Raw genomic sequence first — 23016 nt, 5'->3', positions numbered from 1 at the left:
TTGTCAGCAGTAAGGAGAATAATACTTAATCAAAAATGCATTAAAATTATTAGATCATAGCACATGAAATAATCAGGCTCTACCAAATGCCACTTAACTATTTGATTTAGTGGGGGGAGGTACCAGGCCATAAAACATGTATTGGTGAATCACAAAATTATCAAGGGAAGAGAAGCTCAGCAGGCATTTGTTTGGAACTTGCTGCTGATTTCCCTTCTCTCCATGTTTAGTTAATCATGAAGTTCTATCAGCAATTTCCCCCAGAAAGTGTCAGGCATCGTCCCTTCTTTTATCATGCCATTCTGGCCTTTATCACTAAGTACAGTCAAGGCTGCCTGCAGACATGATGGAATTACCTGAAACACAGCATTTATTTTTTCACTCATCTGCTGAGAGCTGTCAGTGGCTTCTTAGCAGCCTGAGCAGAAACTCAGGAAAGATGAGTCAAGCTTGGCTGCAGAGATGGTCAGAAAAGGCATCTCTGAGTGGCTGAGCTGATTCTAAGACTAGGTGTGATGAAGGGAAAGAAAGGGAGGGAAAAAATTAGCTGAGGCAAGAAAGGACAAAGGGACTTCTTGAGGTTGTATTTTTCAAAGTGCTTTTTAAGTCCTTATGGGGCGAGCAGTGAGGATTTGTTTCGTGAATGGTACTTTCTCTCTGGGTAGGACTGGAAAATGATAGGGTACAAGTCAGCTCAAGTTGTAGATCACAGATCTTTTTGGGTAGACATTGCTCCAAGCATTTTAATTCCTATTGCTCATCAAGCTTATTTTGGTGATGGCAAGTTAAGAACTAATTAAGGAACTTTGTCATTTGTCTCCATCCTGAGGTTACTTGTCATTGCCCTCCCTACCCCAGCCACAACTAGAAATCACTTATCATCAAATCAAAAATGTCAAGTGTTTTATAATGGTCATGTCCAGTTCTAAAATCATGATGCACTTTAAAGTTCCTAAATAGACCACATAGCCTTTTTTTTTTTTAAAGAAAGAGACATCATATTTTGTACATTTATGCAAATTTAGTACTGGATACTGATGCTAATTGAAGAATCACAGCTTTGTTAAATTGATTGCTAAATACACAAGGATTATAAATGCCACCTAATAAATGGATTGTATTCACTTTGCCCTATTTGTGTAGAAAACATGGAAATAACTTTATGTTAATAGTGATATTTGTTAAAAAATTAGAAGATTCTACTTATGTTAGCAGATATCTCATAATTCAGTAACATTTCCCCTTTTGTTTGGACATTTAATTTATCAAACATTTAAATTGTTACAAACAGATTTCAGCAATATTCTATCAAACATTTAAATTGTTACAAACTGATTTCAGCAATATCAACATAGATCAATGGGTGTAAATACTGGTGAATCTGTACCTATAGAGATTAGCATATTCTAATTGCTATTGAGGAGGACAGTGGGGTGTGGGGCAGGATGGAAATAAGTTGAAAATTTTTCAGTTCAGGAAATGTTGGGGGACTTTCAGAGGAGATTAATTCACAGTAAAATGTAGATGTGTTTCTAAGCTGCAATTCTTTGGTAAAATGGAAATAGGACAATATTTAGGGCTTTATAAAAATGAATGGTGTTCTCTGTGCAAACAAAAGAATAATAAAATCATCATCTTCCAGCCAGCCTGTCTTGTTAATGTAAGCTACTTTCTCATATAAGTGGTGTGTGTCGTGTGCTCAGTACAGAGCTAATCTTTATGCTCATTTGTAGTGGTCTTCTTTGGTTAGGTCAGCAGGTTTCACATACCTATACCAAGAATACATGGTTTTAGAGTGTATTCTTTTTTGTTATTGCTATTCTAAATCTTTTAAAGAAGGCTATAAAAATAAGTATTCTTTAAGCCCTAAACACAGACATACATACATAAACAAACACTCTGATATTTTTCACTTTGAGGAAATGAAAAAGTGGATTGTTGAACTTAAAAGAGAGCTTTCTTCTAAAGTACACTATAATCTCCTCTCAGCTCCATTCTTAGTGCTTGCCAAGATTAAAATCATATTGCTATTGATGCCTTCGTGCCATCAGTATCATTTTCTTGTGATCATAGAATGTTAAAGCCAGCAGGACCCAAGAGATAATTTTCCTTAGTCTCAAGATTCCGTTGGGTAACTATTGCAAATACTATTTGATTAAATTCATTCAGAGCATAGATTTGATTAAGGAGGAAAATGTTGGAAGGAAATTATTCTGCAGCCACTTTCTCATTAAGAATGAAAAGGTAAGTCTATGTAAAATTCCACTTTTTCAATCAGTGTTAATTTTCTAAAAGAACTCATGGTGTTAATAATTTAGTGCTGTGCTTACCAGCTTCAAACCTATTGATTTTAATTGGAGTTCTGCATCTAGAAGGAAGATAGGCAGTGAGCAAATCAATTTTGTTTTAATCCAATGCATTTTAATAAGTGTGCTAAAGATTCACCATAACATTACCCATGATAGTTCGATATTTGCTATAATGGGCTGCTGCCTTAGAGTCTAACCAAAGGTGCTTATTATTCTAACCAAAGGTACTAGAATGACATCCTTTTATTTTCCCGCTAATATGGGTAGCATAAATGGGGCTCTCGTTGTCCATCATTTTTAAGTGCCCTGTGCGGGTTTGATTAAATAATAGCCTGAATAAATTAGCATAGCTTTTTTATCATTTATATATTAACAGAACCTTTGTCTTCCTTTCATCATATGGCCTTTTCTCCTTTTCTGAATGAATATTTTATAGTTAGGGCTTATTATCAATCCCAGACCATATTTATGTAACATCCTGTCTAGTCAGTAATAATCCCTCTAATTTTAACACTAATATTCATGGTTAAATCAGACCCCAGGTTGAATTGTATATTTCTACATGGGTTTAGCCCAACTAAATTAAAAGACATGTACAGCAGAGTAATAATGCAAATTGTGGCTCTTGGAGACCTCTAATCTTTACATTAGAATATGAAATCCTAGATGGCTCCAGGACATGCAGTAGTCATGTGCCCTGGTTAATTGTGATTGTAGATGTGTTTTCAGAATTATATTTGCATATGCTGGAGATATGTACCCTGTGCCTGCTTATGGTTACTACCATCTTTTGTTTGCGCAGACCTTCATATTATTTCAAGAACTGCTGTTTTGCAACCTAATGAACTCTCCAGTTGAAAGGAAAAAAAAATCTCCAGGTGTTTAGAAAGCTTTTATTATTTTAATCACATGTGAGGATAGGGATCAGCTTAAAATTTCATACCTATTTTAACATCCTTTAGCTTACTGAATGTAATTTCTTGTACCAAAAGTGAGAAATCAAATTGCAAATAAAAGTATAATCTCATGCCAAAGATTTCATCTTAGGTAGTCTTTCAGGTAAACACTCCGCAAGCGTCCAAGGGCCACAGTGTGTAAAGTAATGTACTGGGTACCATGAGGGTACCTGGCACTGAGTGAAACAGAGAGCCATATCCTTAATGATCTTACTGTTGAAGATAGAAAAGTCATGGCAATGAAAGAGTTTGCAAACATAATAAATGTATGCTTTAGAGGAGGCACGACTAAAGGGTTTTGAGAGGGCAGAGATGAAGCAATAGATTCCAGGGGGGATTGGAAAGTTTGGTTTTGTTGTTTTAATTAAAGATACTGGGACATTCAGAGATGGAGGAGATATTATAGATATAGATGGAGGATATGGTAGATTGAGAAACTGGTGAGAATAAAAGATTCAAAAATAAAAAAGTAGAGTCATTCCCCAATGAAGCATTGCATTTAACTGTGTGTGTCTAAGCTACTACCTACTGAAGCATTGGGCTTGAGATATGGTTAAGATAGCCCTGGAATTTTCCCTTTAGACACTTTGTTTTGTTGGATGTTGAAGTTCTATTTATGATTAAATATAACTGTTATCTTGTGAAGTTCTATTTATGATTAAATATAACTGTTATCTTGTGAATACTTTACTTTCTGAATGAATTTACTTAATGATTAAGGACAGGAAGACTAATAAAAACTTATGTCCTGTATTTGTTGAGTTCTTAGCTCCTTTTGACTTCCTTGGGGATAGTCACTCATATATAATAGGACAGAGTGAGGGGCAGAGATTAGTCTGAAGAGTTGACTCGTGCATTGTACAGCTCTTTATCCTGCCTTGGCTTCCAAACCTGCTTCATTACTATATCAGAATTGAGACTTGAATGCAGCATACTAGTGATTCTGATTTTCTAACTGGAACTGCAGGGTATTATAAACTTTTCCTTTTAGCCATTGTGTATTGCTGTAGAATTGACTATGGAGCCAATGCCAGTTCATCCCTTACTTTATATTTCAAAACAAGGCTGGGTGCGGTGGTGTATACCTATAATCTCAGTGACTTTACAGGTCAAGGCAGGATGCCTACACGCTCAAGGCCAGCCTTGGCAATTTAGCAAGGCTCTATCTCAAAATAAAAAGAGCTGGGGGGTTCAGTCAGTGGTAAAACACCCTGAGTTCAATCCCCAGTACAAAAAAAGTACATTATATGTTTATATATAAACTAGGTTTGGTGAAGCAAGTGACAAAGGGAGAAGAACAAAGGAACCTGCCTTCTAATACTTCACAAGATTCACACAGCATCAGAACAGGAAGCGATTTAGAGATCATGAGTCCACCTCTCTCCCTCATTATACAGATGGTGAAGCTGACATTTAATCGCTGATTTCTTGTAATTTCCGGGATAAGCAAAATTAAGCCAATTTTGCCTGACCTCTCTGCTCTCTTTACCTCTGTAATACTTATGCGAAACCAGACCTCCTTTTTCCTTTGGAATGGCTGTAAGGTTAGAGAGAAATGAGCTAAATGATGTGATGGAATTTGCATCCAGCATTTATTGTGATGATAGCCTTGAGTTTCGGTTTATTGAGAGAAAAATGTGATTGTTTGCAGGACGTTTCCTTCCCCTTCCCCATGGATATAATTAAAGGTTTAAGGAAATTTCAGATCCTGGAGTTGGTTGAAAAGACAAAATTTGTTATTTCCTTTCATTTAAGAGGTCTGAGATCCAAGGATGATTTACCTAGCTGAACAAAATAATCTGATATTTCTAGTCTAAATTAAAACAACAGGGAGATAAGACCTCCATATGTGGGAAATGAAGTTAATAAAAGTGCTGCCTGTTATGACTTGGGTTCTTGCTTGGGGATTTCTAATATGAGGGAAGGTCTGATTAAATTTCTTCTCATTCTTTCTGTATTTTCATCTTGCTTTACAAAAATATGGTATGTGATAAAGTGACAACAGAGTCAAAGAAATGTCTCATTCTACTTTACCCCATTGTAAATTGAACTGACTTACAAACATATGTAAAGAACTGCATTCTTGGGGACCCTTTGGGGAGAATGGCTCCTGCTGGTTTCATTGTTCTTGTGATCTGAGTTTGAGTAAAGAGAAGAATGCAAGTTAGGAGGCAAAGAGGAAGCTCTTCTCCTATCCTCCCTTGAGTAGGAGGAATTAAGATGAAGGAATATTTTCAATTATTCTTTTGTTCTTAAAGATGAAGTAGAATCACAATTGCTAATCAGGGGAAACTCCTCAAACTGCTATGTTATTCATACAGCTATGTCAAAACCTTTGGTAATAATTTTAATGAAGTTATCCTTTACTAAAATATTTGCATTCTAAATATTTTTGCTAATGAGGTGCATTTAAAAATAGGAATAATAAAATAAAGGGGAGATGAAAAAGTACTTATACATTTAATTGTATTTCTGCTTTATGAACACATTTTTCTTGTTGCTGCGCATAATATTGCTCAGAGTTTAAATGGTTGCTTCAAGGGTACAAAACAATGCTGTATGAGACCTCTGACTTCATGCATTGCTATTAGGATCACAGTGGCAGGGCTGGCCTCATCCATCTCAAAACTCTGCCTTTTAAGTGAGTGAGTCCAGAAAGGGATTCAACTGTGAGTTGATCGAATGCTGTTGATGACCATAAGGAAGCCCAGAGTTGTTATAACTGCATTTCTGACTATATTTCATTTATCTCATTGCGTGTATATAAAATCTGGCAATTCAACTGCTACTTTACGATGCAAAGACAAGTTAAAATAACCTTTGAGAAAGATGTAAGAATGTGAGTAAACTACAAAAATAGATAAACTGAGGACATTTTCTTTATACACTTACATATTTTTTAGCTCTTATAAACATGGAAATACAAACTTCCATGACTGACCACCTAAAGGAATCTGACATCTTGCAAATTCTTCATGTTTAATTTAAAACATACATAGACATATTTAAATTTTATCTTAGTTCTTACTCTGTCATATGCAAAATATGGTGAAGCTAAGTATTTTGTTTCAGGAATATACATCACAGGGGTTTCTTTTTAAGGAATCCATACAATTTTATCAGATAATTGTAATATGAACTTGAGGTTATACACAGTAGACAAACACTCTGCTAACATCTTATTCTCCAAGAGTTCAGACAGATTTATGGGGAGTTTATTTTATCCTTCTCATTATAAATCTGAGCATTCACACAGCCACTTAAACAATTCTAGGTCTACATGAAATAGCACAAGATTAACAATTGATGTTAAATATTATTTTTATTCTTGGACAAGTTCATTGATTTGTGGGCTTTTTAATGAGCAGAACTGAAAACCTTAGTGTTAGTGTTACTGAAGTCTACAATAAATCACTGATAGAGCTGAAATTGGAGCCAGTGGCTTTCTGCCATTGGATCCTATGGGAATTATGATATGGAATACCATCACTACTTTGCCTCCTACACTCTAGAGACTAGCAGATTCCAGCCTCGTTACTGACATGGAAAACAAAAAAATAGGGTCAAGTAACTTTGACAGAAAGTCAAGGTACTTACAGATTACTTTTCATTATGATTCTAATATGAAATTTGTTGTATTTATGGACATGTACAGGGGTCAACCAGTTGCACAGTGGTTCAAAATTGTAAGGAATTATATCATTTGGACCAACATCTCCCTAATACCTGCCTTCTGCCTAGTGCCCCAGGCCCTGGTAGCCACTTACTCTGTAGTTCTATTAGACCAACATTTTAAGATTCCACGTAATGAGTGAGATCATGCAGTATCTTTCTGTCTCTGGCTTATTTGACTCAACATATCACCCTCCAGATTTGTCCATGTTCTGGCAACTGATGGATCAAAGGGTACAAACTTTCAGTTAAGGAGTAAGTTCAAGACCTCTATTGTACATCATGGTGAGCATAGTTAGTAACAATATGTAGTCATCTTGAAAAATGCTAAGAAACTGGATGTTAAGTGTCCTTGCCACAAAAATGATAACTACCTGATTTCAGCATGCCAAAATGTATATGTATTTCAACAGTATTGTAAACATGATAAATTGATGCATTTTTATCATTGTTTAAAAATAATAAAAATTGTATCATTTGGAGAATAGAAAAGTCCCATATTAAATTTTAAAAATTATTTCATTTTTAAATTTTTCAACTTCTTTAAATATTGGGATATTACAATTAGACATTGGACAGTTGTGTGATCTGTTTATGATGGAAATAATTTTGGGTTTATAGCAAAAGGGAGTATAGTTTTAAGTTACAAATCTAAGTTGTGGCAAAGGAACTTTAGACACGAGAGTCAGGAAATTGGGTTTCAAGTGTAAATTTTGCCACTGGTTAATGTCTTATATATTTCAAGAATTTATAATCTCTCTAGGCTACTTCTTTCTGTGTTAGAGAAAATGGATTTTGGATAAGATATTTGCCAAGTTCCTATTCATCTCAAAGAGTCTATAATTTGTTTAATTCCAAGACTCTCTATTCATTCTTAACCTCTCTCTTCCTTTACCATCATTTTGACATAAATAACCTTAAATTTCATAACCATAAATTTCATATTGCTTGTGTTTTGACAAATATTATGTTTCTAGTATTGAGAATAAGTGCTAATTTTAGAGATACATCCTTTGAAGTGTCGGAGACTTGATTTTCAAGTGATATTAGTTTAGGACATAGCAAGCATTGTTGTTGATGGTAGTGATAGTGGGTTGGATTGAATGATCTATGTATTTCCTTCCAGCTCTAAATGTCTATGCTGAGGGAGAAGGCAGTTGTGCAGGATGATATGTAGCACTTAAAAAAGATAGCATCCTACCCACTTGAATCAAAGTGTGGAATATGATATGTCAAGAAATTTGTAATGTTTTGAACAACCCACAATAAAAAATTAAAAATAAAAAAAAAAAAAAAGATAGCATCCTGTGGTCTTGAATTCAGCAGTGCTAAGAAGGACATGACTGTTGATTTTAAACTTTTTTTTTCTTTCTGGAGTTATCTTAATTAGGAAACACTCAACACTTTTAGGCAATATTCCTAGAGCAAATAAAAATCATAATGTAGGAGAATATAAAAAACACTAATTAATTAATTAATTAATTAATATTTTTAGTTGTAGATGGACACAATACCTTTATTTGATTTATTTATTTTTATGTGATACCAAGAATCAAACCCAGTGCCTCCCACATGCTAGGTAAGCACTCTACCACTGAGCCACAACCCCAACCCAAAACAATAATTTAACATGAGGCTCATGAAGCCAATAGAGGATGATTTTTGTTAATATCCATTCTGCTTGTTAGATGATAGGTAATGGTATAGATGTGGGAGTCATCCAGAAAAGCATTTCATCTCCAGCTCGGGAGACCTAATCTGAGTGATTTAAATAGATAGCTAATTAGATGTACATCTCAATTTTAGAACACTCTTAGGCTGAAGTTTTTAGTTACTCTCGGGTGATTGTTAGCATACCCTATTTTCACTGTATGTCAGTCCTAGTATTACCACTTGAGAATCTGAAGAGAGTAAGTGGTCTTCCTCTTTAAGCCTTGATATCATTAGCACACTCTTTGCTCATCATTTTCTGTCGTGTTCCTCCTCATCAGGGAATCGCTGATGGGTCCTCAGACAGGCCAGCCTTTGTTAAAAGCAAAAAGTTATAGCTGAGAGGATTCATTGCATGGGCTTCATTAAGTAGGATGGCTATGAGTTCAGCCTTGCTCTGCTTGCTTTTGTGCCTTGCAGGTTCCTTAAGAACATCTGAGCTCAACCCTTCCTGATCAAATCCTTTGAGAAATCTCTTTTCCTTAAACTTACTATATTTTCAGACTAGTGCTCTTAGCTACTTCAGATTCAAAGAAATAGATTCTTTTTAAAAAATATTTATTTTTTAGTTGGACACAATGCCTTATTTTATTATTTATATGTGGTGCTGAGGATCTAACCCAGGGCCTTGCACATGCTAGGTGAGCACTTTACCGCAGAGCCACAACTCCAGCCCAAGAAACAGATTCTTTACCTTACATTCTTCCCCACCTTTCAAGATTTTCATTCTGGTTGGGCAAGGTAGCACATTCCTGTAATTCTAGCAGAGGCTGAGGCAGGAGGACTGTGAGTTCAAAGTCAGCCTCAGCAACTTAGTGAGACCATGTCTCTAAATAAAAAAATAAAAAGGGCTGGGAATATGGTTCAGTGATTAAGCACCGTTGGGTTTAATCCCTGGTACAAAAAAAATTTTATTCTACATCTGTCTATAATTTTCTTATTTGATTTGTTCACCCATTCCTAATGTCACCCTCTACAATGGACCCATTTTCTCCTGCTTACTAGAGATTTTAACTTTTATCCTTCATCAGTGTTGGCTCTTAACCTCAAAACTCTATCACCAATTACATCCTAACCTATAGAATATTCATAGACTGTATTGAGTAAAAACAATGTTTAAAAATGATTACACCTAGAAAGCATGTGTTTCAACAAATATTATGTTTCTAGTATTGAGAATAAGGGCTAATTTTAGAGACGCATCCTTTGAAGTGTTGGAGACTTGATTTTCAAGTACAGGCACAAACATGTAAGTATCAAGTCCTCTTTTTTTTTTTTTTTCTTGGTACTGAGGATTGAACTCTGGGGCATTTAACCACTGAGTCACATGCCCAGCCCTTTTTAGTTTTTTATCTTGAGATAGGGTCTTGTTAAATTGCTTAGGACCTTGCTATTTTGCTGAGGCTGGCTTCAAACTTGTGATCCTCCTGCCTCAGCCTCCTGAGTTGCTGGGATTCCAGGCGTGTGCCACCATTTTCAGCTTCTTGATTTTTATCTTAATCTCCAAGTTGTTCATTTAGTATACAGAACTAGATGAGACCCCCATGCTTGTCTGGGCAAAGTAAGGATAATGTGTTTCCTGTAATCAAGAATACAAATTTCACATCTGTCTCCTCTATAGTTTCCAAATGTTGATCTTAAGCCTGATGCCAAAATGACGACATGGTAATCATCTGGGTCGCTTTTTCAAAATACTCATGGGGCTCCAGTCTCAAATATACAAATCAATGGTTTTGGGATGAAGCCTGAGTATCTGCATTCTTAAAGTTATCCAGGTGATTCTCAATGCACAGCCAAGATTGGTGAGCTCTTAGAGAACTTTTAAGAATTCCTCCAGTCAGAACGCACCCAATTGCTATGTAAAATTATGATGTTCTAATAAAAAAGAAACTAAATTGTGGTTTGAGCCAAAAAGTCTTCTTCCATCTGCCTCTGACTTTCCATAGAAGAAAAGCAAGATGATCACCATAAAAATTTTCCCCTTTTAGGCTTCTTCAGAATAATTCCCTAGTGAATAGTTGGTTAGTGGTAATAATACCTTGTATGATTTAAATTTGTTATAGTGAAGGATGCAGATTGAAGCCAATCTGAACAGGTAAAGCAAATCAAAGTATTAATGTGACTGTCCTGAGGTGGATCTGTAAAAGTTTTCACTTTCACAGACCCTCATTTATGGGGCATGTAGAAATCCTCTACCATTACCTGTAAATCAATATGAAGTTTTCTTATGTTGTATTAGCTTCTACACAACTTACAACACCTTCCTAGACTATGGCTTTGAGAAAGGAATGCAAACAAAGTAGTAAAGTTTAATTTGCAGCAGAAATAGTAACATTTAGAGATTCTATATTCTTAAAAGAATATTGGATCTGGAGTAGAGAGGATGCTGACTTGATTTTCTTCTAGTCTACAAAAGTAATGGGAATAATTGGGCAAATCATCTTTTTTTTTTTTTTGTATGGCACTAGGGACTGAACCTAGGAGTGCTTTATTACTGATCTACACTGCTAGCTCTTCTTGTTTTTTAATTTTGAGACAGGGTCTCGCTAAGTTGCTGAGGCTGGCCTCCATCTTGTGATCCTCCTGCCTCACTTCTCAAGTCGCTGAGATTATAAACATGTGCCATCATACCTGGCACAAACCAGCATCTTTTTTTGAAAAATTTTTAATTTGTTTTAATTAGTTATACATGACAGTAGAATGCACTTATATACTTTGATATATCATACATAGATGGGATATAATTTGTCATTTTTCTGAGTATACATATTATAGGATCACATTGGTCATACAGTCACATACATACATAAAGTAATAATATCTGTTTCATTTTACTATCTTTCTTATCCCCACATCCCTTGCCTTCCCCTCCTTTCACTTTCCTCTACCTAATCTAAGGTAACACTATTCTTTTTTTTTTTGCATTACAATTCTTAATACTCATATATATCACAATTTTTATATCTTTTTATATATAAAGTATGTTGACACCCAATTCAAGTCTTCATACATGTACTTTGTATAATGATGTCCATCACATTCCACCATCCTTGATAATCCCCTGCTCCCTCCCACTCCTCTTCCCTATTTAGAATTCATCTATTCTTCCCATGCTCTTCTTCCCAATCCCACTATGAGTCAACCTCCTTATATCATAGAAAACATTCGGTATTTGTTTTTTGGGGATTGGCTGACTTCACTTAGCATTATCTTCTCCAACGCCAGCCATTTACCTGCAAATGCCATGGACAAACCAGCATCTTTATGTGGGTGTTTTTTAATTGCATTATTTGGGGTGTTTATCACTTATTTATTTATTTTTAGTTATAGTGTACACAAAATCTTTATTTTGTTTTTTCTTTTTATGTAGTGCTGAGGATCGAACCCAGTGCCTCACCTGAGGAGCAAGCGCTCCACCACTGAGCTACAACCCCAGCCCTGTTTACCATTTATTTACCTGACTTTTTCCCTTCTACTAAAAACAAAGCAATCTGTGTTTATTAAAGATACTTAGAATGCCTTGGCTTAAAATGCTGAAGGAGAAATTAGAACTTGGCTGTTATCTATCATGGATTCAGAAATTGGTAATTGGGTAAGGATCCCCATTCCTTGAATGCTTACAGAAGTGAAGTTATGCTAGAGAAAACTTGTTTTCAATGATTCCTTTCTCTCTAAAGATAATGTTTTGCATAAGTTTTAGACTCAAAATGAGAGTAGGAAGTATGATACATTGTATAAATGGTGGGTGTTTCCGTCTCCAATAAAACGTTAAACTATACTGATGAGTTAGGATTTACTTTAGAGCTTCCTTAAAATGCAAAATGTGACTTGATTTTTAAATCCTTGATTTACATATTTGCCAGAATCCATTTATTATAGAAAGCAAGACACAGCTGTATCCTCCCTGGGGCTGATTGTTCCAGTCAAATCCTTCTAAAACACTAATTAGGAAGATTAGGATTTAATTTTTGTTTCTTAACAACAGAAGATTCTTGTTATAGAGTTAATGAATATACACACTTCCCAGAGTATGTTATCAAAAGGTGTATACTATGTAGTTTTCATCAATGGTTTATTTCCAAACTTTAGTATATTTAGAATGAACAGGCTGACTCATTTTTTTTTAGGGAAATTTCCAAGATCACTGAATTTGGGAAGTTATATAAAAGTGAACCCATCACCAAGGTATTTGTTAGAAATTTTTACCACAGGGTAGTAGAAAAAACAAAAAAAATCACCAAAAGTAGGAAGAGATAACTATTGGATCACCACTGTGTAATAGTAATAAAGGAATGATCACAATGAAATACATACACATAATAGCTTGATAAAAGAGGACACCAAGGAAATCATGTTTTTGAGAAGGTATTACAACAAAATGTGAGCTTTAAAGAGGCATGCTCAACCTACTGGAAGTCTTCAAGTTATTTTTAAAAGGCCATATGGGAATCTCAAGGTGTATTTGTTTCATGTGCATTCTGGAGATAGGTGAGGATATACATATAGCTTGCAGTATCAAAGAGCCTCCAATATGGAATGTGCATGTTTTCGAAATGGAAAAAATACAGGAGTATGTGGGAAGCTTATAAGGTAAAATACATCATGTGCAAACTGTATTTTAGGCAGGCTAAAAAAGAGAAGTTGATAAAATTCTTTAAAAGCAGTAGTACGTCTTGAAGTTACCTCAAAAGGAACCAGTTTACTAAGGTAGTAGTGTGTCTATTTGGTTATCATAGAGCAAAGAAATTGATAAGAGAAAAATAAATCTTAATGGCCTCTTTAATAATAAGATATAAGGAACATGTTAACTCCATAATTATCTGCTGAAATTGATGATAAGGTAAAACTAGGTAAAATTATAGAAAATGAACAAATATTCTAGGTCCAATAGACAAAGTCGATTATAATTTAGCTCACCAGCACTAAATTGCATCCTCTTATATTTTGGCAGAACTCAAAGTTTTAAACTAATAAAGTACTTAAGAATAATTTAATAATATGCTTTTGGGGGAAGGCTTGGACATCTTGAGATGCTACTTGATCAGAAGTATGTCTTCAACATTAAAAGTTTAAGAAGTATAAAAGAATTTCTTATGGGAGTAAGGTTTTAATTCAAAGTATATTGTAAGAAAAGAAAAAGAATATTTCTATATCAGGAAAGGACAGTGAATTTATAAATCTAAGTCATGCATATACATTCATTAATCTAAAAACCTTTGCTTCATGTCAGATTTTATCAGAGAAAAGTGTTAATATTATTATTCTCCACTGTGAAATAATTTGTGAAAGTTCTTTTGTATATTTAAAAACTTTTCAAAGTTCCTACATTCTGTTTTTTAAAACAATACTGGGCCTCAAACCCAGGGTCTCATGCATGTTAGACAAGTGTTCCACTATGTAGGTTCATCTACCATCATCAGATGAATAATTTACATTTATTTTTTTCCATTCTGTAGTTTGTCTCAACTTTATTGTTTCCTTTGCTGTGCAGAAGCTTCTTAATATGATATAATATCATTTGCATAATTTTGCTTTTGTTTCCTGTGCTTTGGGGGAATAATTCTTTTTAACATTTTTATTAGAGCATTAAAATTATATATAATAGTGGGATTTGTTACGCCATATTCATATATGCACATAACATGATGCAATCAATCTCATTCCCCAGTACCTTTTCTGTCCCTTCTCCCCTCCCCCTGATCTGCTTCCTCTACTGATATTATTATTACTATCTTAATTAGTACATTGTAATTATATATGTAAGCAGGATTAATTGTGATATATGCATATATGGGCTTAGCATATTTTGGTAGATTTCTTTCCTCAGCATGGAGAACAGTTCTTAATAAAGGCATAGAATCGCTTTTCAGCCATTGATGAGAATATTTCACACAAATAGGATCCTAAAAATGTGAACAGACAGTTCTTAAAGGAAGAAATTCAAATGGCCAACAAATTTATGAAAAATTGCTCAACTTTATTAGATATCAGAGATATGCAAGTTAAAACTGCAATGAGGCATCATCTTTTAGAATAGCTATTACCAAAAAGACAAAAATATTTCAGCCATTGATGAGAACATTTCACACAAATAGGATCCTACATTAAAAAAAAAAAAGATCAGAAGTATTTTGTGTTCTTTGTTGCTTAGAATTATAGGTGGGTTTTTTGGCATGTCTGAGTTGAGACAGAGGAGAGTTCAAAGGTAATATTGAGAGAATGTTGTTTTCTTTTGTTATTATTTTAGGTACTGGGGACTGAACACAGTGGTGCTCTACCACTGAATTACATCCCCGGTCATTTTTAAATTTTGAGATTTAGAGTCTCCCTAAGTTGCTGAAGCTGGCCTCAAAATTGCAATCTCCCTGCCTCAGCCTCTGAATGACTGAAATTATAGGTGTGCACCACCATACTCACGAAGAATGCTTATAAAACTCTTCTTACATTTGCATTAATGTTCAAACTGTATACAATCCTTTGTTTTGTTCCAAAATATATCTGATCTTTTGGCAGACCTCAGAGACTTTGCTATATGGGATTGTTAGTGGTAGCACGATCAGCTAAACCCTTTTGGTATGGGTGATCCAGTAGAATGTGGACCAGCTGGCTGTTTGAGATTACAGTTGTTCTAACAAAGCAATTGTGGAGAAGAGTCAAAGGAGTTTGTAAGCTTTAAAAAAATTAAGAAATGATAAATGTTCAAGGAAATGAAAATGGTAATTACCTTGATTTGATCATTACACATTGTATATGTGTTGAATGAGCACACCATACCCAGTAAATACATACAATTAAAAAATATTAAAAAGTGAAGACCTATACAAAAAGTATTTTTGTCTTATGATTCATTTTCCTTCATTTAAAAAATCATCTGTGTTCTTTCTTCCATAGAATAATATAGCAGATCCGGAAGAACTGTTCACAAAATTAGAACGCATTGGAAAAGGCTCATTTGGAGAAGTTTTCAAAGGAATTGATAACCGTACTCAGCAAGTTGTTGCTATTAAAATCATTGACCTTGAGGAAGCCGAAGATGAAATAGAAGACATTCAACAAGAAATAACTGTTTTGAGTCAATGTGACAGCTCATATGTAACAAAATACTATGGGTCATATTTAAAGGTAATGTGTGTGCTATATTATTTAAGTCATAAGGTATTTTCATTATGTTTTTCTTCCTCTCTTTTTAAATTCTGTTTTTGAAAAGCAATGTCTCAAATTAGGATTTGGCAGTCTTTGTCCTTTAGGCAGAACCCAGCTCCCTCCATTATAGTGCCAAATAAATTGTTGTTAGATTTAGCAACTGTATCCTGAATATATCTCAGCACTCAGCTGTACTCTGTTCTATACCTGAACTTTTGGTTCAGTGGAGGAGCAGAAATGGAGCAGCTGGTTCTTGAGACATATCCTTTGTCAGGAAAAAGCCATCCTTCCTTGGTTCCTGCAAACTCTTTTCAATAGTTCATTCTGTCTCAATCTCAGAATTGATGAAATTTTTAAGTATGTCCCTTATTCCATTGAGTTAAGGTGGTTGCATTTCTCTCTCCCATCAGGTTGTGAGCTTCTTGATGGCAGGCAGTTTAGCTTAACCAGTCTTGGTTTCTTTGTCACAGCACAGACACAGAGTCTGGCACATCTCAAGCACATGATAAATGTACTCATTCATTCATTATTATCCTCAGGAGATTGGTTGTAGGCCCTGCTTCCCAAGACACTAAAATCCTCAGATGCTCAAGTCCCTTATATAAAATGACATAGTATTTGTATATTACCTATGTACATCCTCCCTTATACTTTAAATCACCTCTAGATTATTCTCTAATACATTGTAAATGTTATGTTAGTAGCTGTTATACTGTATTGTTTACAGAATAATGACAAAAAAGTCTGTACTTATTCAGTAGAGAGGTTTTCTTTGACCCACAGTTGGTTGAATCTTGGATATGGAACTTATAGGGGACAAACTTTTTGTTAAAATGGAAGAAAATGAAATAATATTGGCTCCCTGCTGAAGCTGGAATTTTTCCTGGTTCCAAGATCATGTAATTAGCAGCCACCTAAATTTCCAGCAGATGGAGATGTTACTGCATAACAGAAAATTCTTTGTTTAGTAAAACCCAAGAGTTCTTGGGTTCCAGAGGTAAAAGTCAGGATTTGTGTCCATTGAAATGTAAATAATAAATAGCTACAGTGGATTAGACAAAGGAGAATGAAGAGAAGGAAGGGGGATTAGTAATAGGAAAGACAGTGGAATGAATCTGACATAACTTTTCTATGTACATGTATGAGTACACTGCAATGAATCTTAATTCCATGTACATCCTAAGATGTACTGCATGTTTGTATAAATATGTCAAAATAGACTTTACTGTCATATATAACTAAAAAGAAGAAATAAAAATAAAAGAGATAAAGAAAAAGAATAAATAGCTTGAAAATTCTAGGTTGGGTTTTAAATTATTTTTAAAATAAAATTGTTGGGGCTGGGGTTGTAGCTCAGTGGTTGAGCACTTGCCTAGCATGTGTGAGGCACTGGGTTTGATTCTTAGCACCACATATAAATAAATAAAGGTATTGTGTCCATATACAACTAAAAATGTTTTTTAAAAAATTGTTTTACTGGATGTGGTGGTGCATGCTTCTAATCCCAGCAGCTTGGGAGCCTGAGGCAAGAGGATTGTGAGTTCAAAGCCAACCTCAGCAATAATTTAGGAAGACCATAAACAATGTAGGTAGACCCTATCTCAAAATAAAAAATAAAAAGGGCTGGGGATATGGCTCAGTGATTAAATGCCTCTGGGTTCACTCCTGGCACCCAAAATAAAGAAATACAAAATTGTTTATTCCCATGTTGAAAAATTTCAAAGGAAAGCAGTATTAGACCTTTGCCTTTCAGGGATTGCTTAGTATTGTTTCTTATGCAAGGCACCGGTGTTTGTGAAAAAGATGGAGATGGACACACATCCCCAAATCCCCCACCCCCCACAACACACACACAAAGCTACTATGGGACGGAGAAGAGAATACTTCACTGACCTCTGAGAAGATGTCCAGAGTGCATGCATGTGCAAAAAATTCGGCCCAAAGGGAGCTAGCTTGTTGTGGCGATCTGTCTGTCTCAACTTTTCAGGTTGGCTGCAGTGCCGCTACAATTTAGACCCTAACTCTGGGCTGAGTGTATGTCTGCAGTGCAGACAAGTGCAGAGCAACCTTGGCGCGGACCTGGTGTGAGCCATTAAATATGGATCGTCTGAGGCGAGTTTACATTCCAGATTCCAGAGTACGTGGTGTCTCTCAGTGGCCTCAGAACTGGTGTGCAGAGTGAGGACAGAAGCAAAGAAACCTTGGTTTTGGCAAGGGTGCATATGACGTATGCGTGGGCTTTCCTCCACAAAGCGCGTGCGCATGGCCGCAAAGCGGGTGTGTACAACTGCAGAGCGCACCTGCACACAGCTGCAAAGCCAGTGTATACAACCGCAAAGAGCATGCGCTCATAGCTGCAAAACGTGTGCATACAACTTCAGACCGCGCGCGCGCCCGGCCACAAAGCCCGTGTGTGTTTGGTATGTGAACTCGCCTGGCAGCCATCTCTCGTGAACCTGGAGCCCGGTGATGATGAAACTGATAAATAATTCCTGCCTTACTTCTTTGTTCCTAGCGGTCCACTGGTGTCTCAGGTATACTAGATCCACCTGTGATCCTTCTTGTGGGTGTATAATGCCTTCCTATGCTCCACTGTATTGTTACAATTTCTTAAAAGGGCCCTTGAACCATTCCAGGATTATTTTGGTTTGCGTCTGTGTGGCAGCTGTTGCAAAGATCGCTCTTTTTTATTTCTCTTTTTTTTAAAGAGAGAGAATTTTTTTTTAATTTTTTTTTTTTTTTTTTAGTTTTCGGCGGACACAACATCTTTGTATGTGGTGCTGAGGACCGAACCCGGGCTGCATGCATGCCAGGCGAGCGCGCTACCGCTTGAGCCACATCCCCAGCCCCTCTTTTTTATTTCTCCATCTTGGTGACTTCACTTTGTCATTGCTTTCTTTATCAGTATGTATATTAATTAATATCTATGTAAGCAAGGCATGATGGTGCACGCCTGTAATCCCAGCGGCTTGGGAGGCTGAGAAAGGAATCTCACAAGTTCGTCCTCAGCAACTTAGGCCCTAACTAACTCAGCGAAACCCTGTCTCTGAAATACTAAAATGGCCTGGGGATATGGCTCAGTGGTAAACTTCCTCTGAGTTTAATCCCTGGTATCAAAAAAAAAAAAAAAATTACCATCAGTTTCCTTGCCTTTTTACAAGTTTGATTTATTTTAACATTATATGAATTGGGTAGAGAGTGTATGCATAGTAGAAATAATCCTTAAACAGCCACTATATTAAACACTGTACTAGATGCATAAAAATGGTGCAAATTTTATGATTAAAGTGCATCTAAAATACAGATGAGGCACAAATACGCCAGCATCCTGTTTTTGAGAATAATTTGAAAAAAAAAGTCCTGAAAAAGGAAGTAATAATACTGATAATTTTTATTCAATTTCAGCATTTCTTTCTAAGTGTTACCTGTTACTATGTTTTACTACATACCTGATTTTTTGTCCTTTAGCTTTCATGTTCACTCCTTTTTTTTTAATTTTTATTATTTATTTTTTTAGTTTTCGGCGGACGTTGTACAACATCTTTGTTTGTATGTGGTGCTGAGGATTGAACCCGGCAGGCCACACACATGCCAGGCGAGCGTGCTACCGCTTGAGCCACATCCCCAGCCCTCATGTTCACTCCTAAAAGGCTAATTTTACAGTTAATATTAAGTTAGAGAAATCTCGTGATTATTCAGTCTCAATAGTTTTTAAGTCCCCCTTCTAATTGCTACAACAGACTTTGTTGTAGGCAGTCCTAGGACTTTGTGTGTGTGTGTGTGTGTGTGTATGTGTGTGATTTGTTCTTTTGGGTTGACTCTTTCTGGATTGAATACTGGTAACTCCAGACCCAGTCTAAAGCAAACCTGAACCCTTGCTATTTTTAGGCCCATATAACAGATAAGCTATTTTTGGTGACTGACTTAAAATATTTAATAAGCCCTATTTAAAATGGGTCTTGTTTATTATATTGGAAATAACTACTGATATGGGATTGAACTTTTTACTAGTTGTTATAGCCTTTGTTTATTCATATTCAGTGCTCGTGGAAAATGTATTACAATTCTATTTTTACAAGATTTCACATTTAAAAAAATTCTCTTCAAAACTTAGTACCGTATTATATATGAACTGTTCATCTAGTAATTACTTAATCTTTAAATAAATATAAACTATTTTTTGTACCAAATCTTGATTGTAGAATATACTCAGACTAGTTGGTGACAATAGAAAAAACACCATTGTCCAAGGTGTTCTTAATGGATTAAATTGAAAAATTTTTTTATCTCCTTTCCCAATCATTAATTGAAGTCTCTTAGTAAAAGAATACTTTGAGGATGGGAACGGCTCAGTGGTAGAGCACTTGCCTGGCATCCAAGAGGCCCTAGGTTTGATCTCCAGTACTGTAAAAAAAAAAAAAAGAATACAGTGAAGAACTTATTGTTTCATGATAAAATTATAGAAATAGACAGTTGACCAATACTGAATAGTTATATCTATTTAAAGTAAACAAATGTATTATATACATGTTTATCTCTATACAGATAAATATATATATATATACACACACACACACACACACAGAAAACAAAATATGGTCTTTTAATACTATTTATTTGAATCACTTTTTTAAATTGAACAACTTGTTTTCCATTTATATTAAATCTTACAGTGATTGTGTAGACTTGGGTTTTTTCCTAAACTAAAATCACATATAACAGGATTCTGTTTAATGCAGTCAATGTAATTCAAGGCCACATCCTCTAAGTAACATCAGAAAACTGCACTGTCAATCAACTGTGTACCTTCTTTGGTTCATCCTTACATTTCAGATGACAGGAGATTTTGTGAGTCAAGTTAATTGAACAGTGTAGGGTATCAGTTTTCTCAGTTTGTCCTTACACAGGATATCACACATAACCAAGACCTCACCATAAGCTGGAGGAAAAGGTTATTGCATTTGAGAGAAAATTATATACTCTCTAAAACTGTATGCAATTGTAGTGATTTCCTTGAGACATGCAAAAATGTACTAGGTATTCATTTTGACTGAGCTCAGTGTATAACTTCATTTTTTAAAAACAAGAGTAAAAACCAGACAAACACATCAGTGTGACCACAGTGTTTTCCTTTAATTTTAGTTCACTGCAGAGTTTCTTGACAGACAAAGTTAGTCTTTATGAAGAGTGCTAAAATAAGCAAACCCTTCCTTTCTGATCTCATAATGTTGGAAGAATCTTTTATAATCTTTAAATATTTTTCTAGTTCAATGTAAATCTTAAAATGAAGCTCACTCAAGCATTGAGTAGAATTTGAATCATGCCTTTATTTGCTGGTAAAAATTGCCTTTAGATTTCTGTTTATGTTAAGGAAATAATCACCCCCTCCACACACACATACATATGCCACCACTGAAATTTATTTTAAAAAAGAATTGAATGAATAAAATGAAATATTCCAGAATAAATTCTGTACACTTTTGTGGCCTTCTCATTTTTCACTGAAGCTTTGTGTGTGCTTATATCTGGTATATGTTCAGTGTCTTTAGAATATTCTTTTGTTGAAAAATTTTTATAGTTAAATAAAAGAAAATTTATTATAATTTATATAATTATATAATTTATTGAAGAAAATTAAGGACAGTATATATTTCTCCTTATCAAAATGTTTTTTTCTCAGAATAAATATACCTTGCCATGCATGGTGGTGCATGCCTATAATCCCAGCAGCTTGGGAGGCTGAGGTGGGAGGATAGCAAGTTCAAAGCCAGCCTCAGCAACTTGGCAAGGCCCTAAGCAACTCAGCAAGACCTTGTTTCTAAATAAACTATAAAATAGGGCTGGGGATGTGGCTCAGTGTTTAAGCACCCCTGAGTTTAATCCTTGGTACAAAAAAAACAGCTTTAAGTGTAAAATAATATATCTCTAAGAAGCCTCATATTAGATTCAGCTTAACAGACATGTATTTATTGAGTGCCTCTCATTCTGTTTCTTTGCCCTAGTCAATCTCATCTACTTTATTTATTTTTTGAATATTTTTTAGTTGTTAATAGACCTTTATTTTATTTATTTATTTTTATGTGGTGCTGAGGATTGAACCTAGTGCCTCACACATGCTGGGCAAGTGCTCTACCACTGAACCACAACCCCAGCCCTCATCTACTTTATTTTGACAATTAAATTAATGCCTCTGGTCCAAGACTCTTGTCAGTCTCAGATATGTATTTCTAGTTTGCCTCATCTATTACCTACTTACCTGTGGGTACCTTAAGGGCAGTAACCCTAAAACTGAGGAGCTAACATTTGAACTAGGTTTTGAATATGATTGCGATGAAAGTTGGAATGTGAGGTTGGGGTAGGGACAAGGCATTCCAAACTGGAAGGAAATGGTTCAGAGGTGGTAAAGTATCTAGCCATATTCTAGGCAAAAATAATCTCTACTGTCCCTTGCAGTTCTATAAAATCTTTTGTTTTCTGTGGTTTTCAATTATGATAAAAGACACATAACATAAAATTTACCACTCTAACCATTTCTAAGTTCACTGGCATTAAGTACATTCACAATGTTGTGTAGTCATCATCATTTATTTCCAGAACATCTTTACCAATTAATGGGTAATTAAGCAATAAGCCCCATTACCTGATCCTTGGAAACCACCATTCTACTTTGAGTCACTGTGAATTTGGCTATTCTAGGTACCTCATATAAGTGGTATCATAGAATATTTGTCCTTTTGTGACAGGCTAATTTCAATTGCACTTGCTGGTTGATTTGGTCAGTGTTATTATTGCCTGTTGGATTAATAGACCAGCTACTTAATTGAACACATAGGTAGCATAAATAATCCTCTTTTATATGTACATACAATTGGTATATTGAATTGTTTTTTTCTTTTTTGGAGAGGATACCAGGGATTGAACTCAGGGGCACTGGGCCACTGAGTCACATCCTCAGCCGTATTTTGTATTTTATTTAGAGACAGGGTCTCACTGAGTTGCTTAGTGCCTCCCTTTTGCTGAGGCTGGCTTTGAACTCTTGATCCTCCTGCGCCACTGGGATTACAAGCATGTACCACCATGCCAGCTAGAGCAATTGTTCTTTAGGTATTCTGAATTTAGGGACAATTTCCTAATACCAACTGAAAACCCATGTTGATACAGGACTCAAAACTTAATCCTCCAAACCATTGTTCAAATGTATGGATTCGTTTATAAGCAGAGAGATG

The 23016-nt window shown here is 35.3% G+C and overlaps 1 protein-coding gene across 1 annotated transcript in view; it reads left to right on the top strand.

The window, feature by feature from the left end:
• The window catches only part of Stk26 (serine/threonine kinase 26), a 54714-nt gene that overhangs the window by 16066 nt on the left and 15632 nt on the right, over positions 1–23016 (top strand). The window contains exon 3 of the mRNA XM_046467980.2: positions 15539–15769. Coding sequence (XP_046323936.1) covers positions 15539–15769 — 231 coding nt within the window. The remainder of the gene's footprint in view (positions 1–15538; positions 15770–23016) is intronic.

The sequence above is a fragment of the Marmota monax genome, unplaced genomic scaffold (genome assembly GCF_021218885.2).
Source record: "Marmota monax isolate L192 unplaced genomic scaffold, Marmota_monax_Labrador192_F-V1.1 WCK01_AAM20220418_F8-fsc00054, whole genome shotgun sequence".
In the NCBI taxonomy this organism is placed as follows: domain Eukaryota; kingdom Metazoa; phylum Chordata; class Mammalia; order Rodentia; family Sciuridae; genus Marmota; species Marmota monax.
The sequence above is the reverse complement of the archived record's forward strand: the minus strand, read 5'-3'. Positions and strand labels throughout refer to the sequence as shown.